General features: G+C 43.2%; 1 protein-coding gene across 1 annotated transcript in view; it reads left to right on the top strand.

Moving 5' to 3' along the window:
- SLC35E1 (solute carrier family 35 member E1) overlaps positions 1-6,944 on the top strand; it is an 8,446-nt gene extending 1,502 nt beyond the window's left edge. Inside the window, exons 2-5 of the mRNA XM_017833622.1 lie at positions 3-129; positions 764-889; positions 1,365-1,610; positions 2,237-6,944. Coding sequence (XP_017689111.1) covers positions 3-129; positions 764-889; positions 1,365-1,610; positions 2,237-2,470 — 733 coding nt within the window. The 3' untranslated portion in view covers positions 2,471-6,944. The remainder of the gene's footprint in view (positions 1-2; positions 130-763; positions 890-1,364; positions 1,611-2,236) is intronic.
- Positions 6,945-8,340: the final 1,396 nt, after the last annotated feature.

The following is an 8,340-nucleotide window of genomic DNA, read 5'->3' as shown; positions in this document are numbered from 1 at the left end:
TCTCTGATCCCCATCATCACTGGTGTCCTGTTGGCCACCGTCACAGAGCTTTCCTTTGACATGTGGGGACTCATCAGTGCACTTGCTGCTACTCTGTGCTTTTCCCTTCAGAACATCTTCTCAAAGAAGGTAACACTTCTGCTCTTCACGGTGTTGCTCAGTAGCATCATTCTTTAGCAGACAGTACGTACTTGCAAGTACATATATATATATTCTTTTAGTTGATTTTACAGTCAGAGGAGCCCAAAGGGATGGTTGCTGTTTTGTGTGCGTGTTCCTGCAGCTCTTCCTACCTGTTGAAGCTGAAAATTGTGCAGAACTCAGAGTTTATCCTGAGCCTTTTCTTTACTCCTCATCATGGATATTTTTTTTTCTACTGACAGTTCAATAGTGCTTAAATTTTACAGATCATTTGAAAGCTTTTAATGTATCTTGTATCAAATCTTTTCTCTGTAGTGAACGACTCAGCGTCAACACTGGGCCCTCCTTGAAATCTTAGAAACAAAATTAAAATGTGTATCTTGGCTCTAGTTAGTTACAAAATGATTTCTGGTTTGTAGAGCTTTTAAAATATATTAATATCTTATTGATACCAAGAGTCACCACTCAAAAAAGCATATTTTTTTCAAATGGACATCTGTTTTTCTTTGGTCAGGCTTATAAGAAATTCATACTCTGACAGTATTTGCTTATTTTTCTAATTTATCTGTCACCTAAAGCTGTTACTGTGTCCTTACTGCTGTTCAATAATGGCTTCTGTCAGGTGTTAAGAGATTCCCGAATCCATCATCTTCGGTTGCTGAACATCCTCGGGTGCCATGCTGTGTTCTTCATGATCCCAACGTGGGTTTTGGTGGATCTTTCTTCCTTCCTAGTGGAGAATGACTTGGTAAGTGTCGTATTTGGGAGGAGGAACTGTTTGCTGTTAAGAAAGGAGTTCAATAAAGTAAATAAAACCCAGCAAGGAACGCCACCGCCCAACCAAAAAAGTGCACTAAAGTGTTTCAGTGTAGTTCCTTATCAGCGTGGAAGGAAGTGTTGTGAAACACCTGCAGGTTGTTTCACAAACAATGTACATAGTGTTTATCATGAGAATTCCTGTCGGGGTTAGGAGAGGCAGCTTATGGGAACAGTGTGAATCTTGGGAGCTGGAGAGGGGAACAAAGGCTCCCGAATGTGTGGGGCAGGTACATCCCTGGGTTCTCCGAGTTGGTACTTGCACAGTGGTCGTGCTTGGGGCCCCTTTAGAGTGAAGCTGAGATATCCCCCCTGCCAGTGGCAGGTACGAAGTGCCTCAGGTTGTGTTTGGGTTGTTACCTGAACCCTGAGATAATTTTTTTCTCCTCCTGTTTGCTTTCACGCAGAGCTCGATGTCTCATTGGTCCTGGACCTTGATGCTGCTTGTAATCAGTGGGTTCTGTAACTTTGCCCAGAATGTCATTGCCTTCAGTATCCTCAACCTGATCAGCCCCCTCAGTTACTCTGTGGCCAACGCCACGAAGAGGATCATGGTGATCACGGTGTCCCTCATCATGCTGCGCAACCCCGTCACGAGCACCAACGTCCTGGGGATGATGACGGCCATCCTCGGGGTCTTCTTGTACAACAAGGTGAGGGGCTGCTTTGTTTACTCAGGAAATGCAGTTGGAACACTCCAGTAGCTTTGAATTATTTTTTGTACAAGAGAAATGGCACAAAAATGTGGAGCACGGGGCATAAAGCTCCATTGCAGGGCGTGGCCCAAACGAAGGACTTGGGTGCTTGGGTCTCTCACAAACTTCAATTTTCATCTTCATGTTTTCTTGGAAAGGGAAGATTGGGAAGTAACTCAAGCCTTTTGAGCAAAAGAGCAGCTTGTGTTCATTTAGCATGTGAGAGGAATTAGGTTTTTATTAGAAGCTAGTAATATTTTAAGACTCTTAACAGGCATAGAGAGTGATTAATTGTAGGATTATTTGTAGATTAATTGTTTGCTTTTTTTGGGTGTATGAGTATGTCAGGTGGTATTTAAGAAAATCTGTCTCCATGGAAGGGGTTGTTAGACATTGGAAGGGGCTGCCCAGCGAGGTGGTGGAGTCCCCACCCCTGGAGGTGTCCAGGGAACAACTGGACGTGGCACTCAGTGCTCTGGGCTGGGTGACAAGGTGGGGACCGAGCACAGGTCGGACTCGATGGTCTCGGAGTTCTTTTCCAACCTTAGTGATTCCGTGAAAAACATTCTTTCTCCCTTTCCTAGACAAAATATGATGCAAACCAAGAAGCAAAGAAGCAGCTGCTTCCCGTCACAACCGGAGACCTTGTGAATTTGGAACGGCATCGAAACCCTCCTGAGAAGTCTCAGAACGGACTCACGGGGTTTGCCCAGCACGGAGACCTTCAGTACGGCCGGACCAACGTCCTCACAGACCACTTCCAGTACGGCCGGCAGAGCTACCCCACCACCTACAACCTGAACCGTTTTGATATCTAGAACCCTGGCAGGCAGGTACAGACCGTGAGGTCAAAGTGTCCCCAGCATTATCAGAGACTGTCGGTACATCCATGAATGTCACAAAGCCATTTACTGTGCGCGTTTGGCAGCAGGGCAGCTGTGTGTGTAGGGGAGCGGCACAAACCTGCAGCTGCTGCTGGGCAGAGCTTTAAACGGGGAGCAGCCAGAGCTGAGACTGGAACCAAACCTTGTGCAGAGATCCTGGTGAGGTGCTCGTCTGTAACTGCAGAGTGGAACATCTGCCACTGCTCCTTTCGAAGTCTGTCAGCTGGTTATTCTCTTGACAGCTGAATTCTGGCCAGTATCTCGTTTCCATGCTGGTATCGTCACCTTTAATTTGTTCTCTAATAATGTTTTAATGATACTTTTAACGAAGCTTTCGGAAAGAAGTGGAAGTGAAGCATATTTCTGGTTATCAGGATTTGTCTGAGGAGGATTGACTGAGGTGTCTCAGTTGCAGACAAGTAAACCTGAGTTCATCTCCAGCATCCGTGGAACTCCACCTGGGTGTTCACTACTCTCGTGCCTCTGCCTTCAGTCCTGGAGGACAAACCAGAAGTGTTTCTGAAGGAGCAGACAGTGGAAGGATTGGTCTTCCCCAGAATTGTGCTTCAGGCACAGAGAAGCAGTTCTCCACATCACTGTTGCCCCGGTCGCTGTAGAGAACAACCAAGCCAAGCTTAAAATCGTAGTTGTTTCTGAATCATGTAAGTCCTGTAACTTCAGACATTGCTCTTCCTTGGCCATGCAGGAAACTCCTTCACAAATAAAGTGTTTGGAATAATATGATTTTATTTTTTACTTGCTTCACACCTGTTCTTCCAAAACTCTCTTGTTGCTTTAGAGACTGAGAGCTATAAGGTGTTTTGTTCTCAGTTTTAAGCATACAATGTGCTCTCTTATATGATTCATATCTTATGAATGCATTGGTTTGAATAATCATAATTCTTAATTGTTTCTTGAGTCTTTTTAGACCCTAATTGTTTGGGGTTTTTTTTTTAATTTCTTAATTACTGCTGTTGGAGTAGCTGTGTGGATTTAGCCTGACTTCCACTTTCTGCTGAAAGAAGTTAAATTTTGTATCCTGTGCTGTTCCTGCAGCTCTCCTGGCTTGAATAGGAAACTAAGGAGAAATTATTTGAATCAGCAGTAAACAGATAATTTATGGTTAAGAGCTGATTCAGTATAAATGAACATAATTAATTTCTAGGCAAGGTGACTGTGTGTGTCAGGTACTGCATTTCTGCATGGAGTGAAATTCCTTTGAATGAAGTGAAACCCAACTTTGAACCTGGGTTTCAGTGAATCAGATTTTTGTTATTGCTTCAGCAAAAGACTTTTAGGGGCCTTCTTTCCTTCCCAGACAAGCTGTTGTACAGGGAGACTTTGATAGCATAATTATTATGCTTTTACTAGAGGGGTGATAGACACCAGTGACAAAATTCAGGGTGTGACACAGAACACTCCCTCCTCTTATTTATTGCTTTACAAGTGACCATTTCCATGATGTGAGATGATGACTTGGCTCCTTTCTGGATAATAAAGAATTTATTTTTTAAAGTGCAAAATCAAGCTGAATCTTACTCTTTTGGCTGCTGGGGTGGTAGTTACATAAACGGCCTTCCACCATACAGTCCAAAAGAGGAAATGGTCCTTCTGAAACTTCAGAGATGGGTTCAGTTTGCTGCTACTGTGTGTGAGCAGAACTTCCTTGCCTTGACTGGAGTCCAATCTGTTCATGTAGCTTAGAACTTGGGCTTTTAGGTTAGAAAATCTAAATAAATCTGTCCCTAACCAGGTGAACAAGGTCACGAGGAAAGTTTTCTTTCAGGTGAAAGAACTGCCCGTTCCAATATTAAAATATGTATAATTGTTTCTTTTTAATATGGGGAAAGTGCCAAACGTGTATTTCTGAGGCTCACTTCCCAATATTTAGATGCTTTTATATACATGTAAAAAGGATTTTGTGGGCTCTGGATTTGGATTAGGTGCTGACTCTGCAAAATGACTGATTTGAGGGTTGAGAGATTTAGGCTGAGATTTTCAAGAGGAGCTGAAGTTCAGCTGCTTTCGAGGGAAGCTGGTTGTGACCTCTTAGACACCTGCAAACGCTGAACTGTGTTCTTTGTGCCTGTTTCCCTACTTCATTTCACCCTGGGGGGGCGAAATACCAGAAAAAAAGTAGCATTGGGACCCCAGGGATGTGCAGGGGTAACCTGAGTTCATCTGTACATGTGTTGGCTGCTGTGCCACCTTCATACACCCCCAGCTGTAACGTGGAGCTAATCCCCACAGGTCAGAGCCTTTATTAAATACATTTTGATGGCTTCCTTTTAAAGAACATACCCAGACCTTTTTTGCAACAGTTCTCATAGAAAGCTTGCACTGCACGTTTACCATGGCAGGTCTTTAGCTCAGGATTTTCTTTCCAGCCTGGCAGCAGGTTGTAGGGCTTTCTGTTGAAAATTACTTGTCCCAAATTCCAGTCTGGGCTTGTGGCCTCGCTGTGTCTCTGAAGTAAAGCTCCTGTGCTTGCAAAAGGGGGCTGACCCAAATGAGGATATTGTCTATTCAGGGCCCAGAGAGTGAATCCCTTCCCTGGAGACTCCTGGCAGTGCTCCTGCTCCTGCAGTTCAGGTCTGTGGTCAACAGGGATAATTGTGTGTTGTACAAGGTGTAATTAAAACGGTCGAGCGAGGCCGTTCCAGGAGATGGTTTTGCTGAATCCTGAATCCCAGTCCTTAAGCAATATTGTCCACATTCAGGGAAAGGAAGTTTCTGTTGCTGTTGTAATATATATTTTAAATCTTGGACCTCTGTAGGATTTTGTTTGGCAAAGTGGGACGTTTGTTTTAACGTGGCTTGTAAATTAATGACGTATTTAACTCTGTACATAGGTGTGTAGAAAGTACGGAAACACTGGAATAAAAAGGGCAAATCCAGACAATCTTGTACAATGACCCTGCTATTAAAGCCAGGAGGGTTGGTTTGGGTTTATTCCTTGCCATAATGGCCACCTGTGAGGAGCTGGATTGATGTTTTGCTGTGTGGGTGATGCCTCTCTGGGTGGTTACAGAGTCTGAAGCTCCTGTAACCAGGGTTAGGACACCAGTGACTGGTATCCTTTGAGATGTTTTGATTTCCATTATGCATTTTTAACATGTAAATACATCACAACATTGGGAAATTCTTCCCAATTGATAGTTCTAGAGGTATCAAACCAAATCTCTCCCTCTGTGTGGGTTTTCTGTTGGTGGTTCCAAAGAGTATTTGGTGCTCTCTCAAGAGATCTTCAAAATATTTCCCTTGCAGATTCAATTTTAGTACCCAGTAGTGGTTAGAGCATCTTTATCATCTGGTAAAATGCTTGTGGTTTTTAAAGAACTGGATGCTGAATAAAATTGAGGCAATACTTAGGACTTGTAGGTGTAGAGTGATTTATAAAAATAGTACCAGTAATTTGGGGTCAACTCCTGATGATTCCTGAAAATCAAGAGCTTTCCTTTCTACTCTGTGTCCAAACTTACGTTTTTCTGATGTAGCATTTTTGCAGCAGAAGGAACTTCTGCCACGTAGCTCTTTGTGAAACAGGTGCAATATAAATAAAGGGCAAGTTCTGTTTTCCTAAAGCTTGAATTTCTGAGCCGTGTTGTGGAGCTGTTAAAAACAAAATCGAGAGCTCTTTGTGGTGATGGCCCAGGCCAGTGAAACAAATCTGGTGACCCTGAAGTGACAGGTGGCACTCACTGAAAAAAAAAATAAAATAAAAAGCCCTTTTTATTGCTTTTTTTATATTAGAACTCCAAAAATTGATGTGAATATGGGCGGGTTTACAAAAAAAGCCTCCCAACCAGCCCCACACTCCTTTCTGGGTGAAATCCTGCCCTTCAGCAAATGAACACTTTGGTGTTGTTTTCCTGTTCTTCAACTCCTGTCCTGTGGAGTTCTGGATGTCACTGGGCCAGATGCTCCCTGTGGATACTGCTGGGATCCCATATGGGATACAAGGGATTCCACGATGGGAATAACCCCACTGGGGACTTCTAGGTACTGGGACTCCTTCCTACCTTAAACCAGATGGTTTTTGGCAGACACCTCTGCAGCTTTTGGGGCATTTTGGAGATAAGCTGAGGAATGTGGCAGCTGAAGGGTGTCCGAGCAGGCTCCGATGGAAAATCAAGAATGTTGGTGTTGGGATGGAAGGTGGCAGCAGGAAAACTTACATAAGCCAAAATTTGAACTTAATCTGGTCTTTTGGGGCCTGTGAATCTCCAGGACTGCAGAGTGACTCGGAATCATGGGCTGAGTCCGTGTTTTTGATTCTTTTTTTTTTTTCATTTGTAATTTGGATACATGGGAACATCCATCCTCCCGAGGTTTTATATCTGTAGATGATACAGTGGGGTCTTCATGGTATGTCTTGTTAATAATAAACAGTTCTGCCTCTTTGTGAGGAAGTCTGAGTGTCCTCTGTGTGATGGGAAGTCCTGTGGAGTGAATTTAATGCCTGAGACTGAAGAAGACAGTGATTCCAGATCCAGGTTGGATATTGAGTTTGGCTTTTGGCCTTGGGTGATTCCAAGGTGATCCCATCCACTTGTAGATTCAGTTTTACCTAAAATATCAAAGGACACCAAATTATTTGGGCCCTGCTTTGAGTTTTGATGTCTAGGAAATGGTCCTCAGGTGTTGGGGGGGGTTGGGGGGTTTTTTGAATTGTGGAAGTGGAGAAGTTGAGCCATTTCTGCCGTGCCTTGGACCCTTTGGCTTGGATGTAAAAGCGATCCCTCAGCACCTTGCTTTTGAAGGAATGGTTTCCTGAATCCCACAGGTATGTAAATGTGGTGTATTTTTAATCCCACGTGGAAAAACAACAGGAAACTTCCCTTGCACCCTTTCAGGTGCAAAAGGAAAGTCAAGGACCAGCAATGAACATTTTTGCTTTAACTACATTAAGAAATGAAGTCACTTAACAGCAACAAGTGCCTGTTTAATGTCCCTGTGTAGCATCACTTAACAGCAACAAGTGCCTGTTTAATGTCCCTGTGTAGCATCTGCACTTTCATTCCTCACCAGCTGTATTTTTGGTTCAATTTGCTCTCCACTGAGCTTCCCACACATCCGTGTTCCTTTTTCCATCATTCCTGTGGTATCTGTGGAGCTTGAGTGCTCTGGCTTGTCCCCCAAGGGGAATCGGTGCTAAATTACATGCTTGGTTTTAATTCTGTCTATTCTTTTAATGCCACTTATTAATTTCTGGCAACTTGAGTTGCATCTTGGATGTGGTGGTTCCAGAGCAGAGGAGGCACGTCTGCAGCTCTGCAGGTACCAGGGAGCTGAGGGGGAGAGGAGTGTAAAGATCTGTGAATGAAAAGGGTAAAAAATGCCTCTATCTTTATATCTGACAACAGAATTTACTTATAAAAATCCCTGCTTAGGTAACAGCCAAACTAAAAGTCAGGTTATTACCAGGCTCTTGATGCTTTATCAGTGCCTCAGATGCCTCGTGCTCTGAAAAATCCATATTTAGGGGGTTATTTTCTGGGGTGGTTCAAGAGTGCTGAGAAATGTCTTCACGTCTCCCTTGTGAGAGGAGGCGATATCTCATTTTCAGAGTGAATAATGTGGAATTATTCTGCATTTTAATCCCCCTCAGTTTTAATCCCCCCCCAAATTTTAGGTGCCCACCTGAGAATTCAGAGCCCACAGGGATGTAGTACACTGGGTTTGTTTTACTGGCTTTGATCACAGTCAAAATTAAGGTTCCAATGGGATGCAAAAAAAAAAAATTAATTAGACTAAAATTAAAAATTAATTTGACTAGAAATTTAAAAATTTTAAAACTAAAA

Source organism: Lepidothrix coronata, unplaced genomic scaffold (genome assembly GCF_001604755.1).
Source record: "Lepidothrix coronata isolate B3197 unplaced genomic scaffold, Lepidothrix_coronata-1.0 Scaffold219, whole genome shotgun sequence".
Lineage (NCBI taxonomy): Eukaryota > Metazoa > Chordata > Aves > Passeriformes > Pipridae > Lepidothrix > Lepidothrix coronata.
This window is presented reverse-complemented; position numbering and strand designations above follow the sequence as displayed.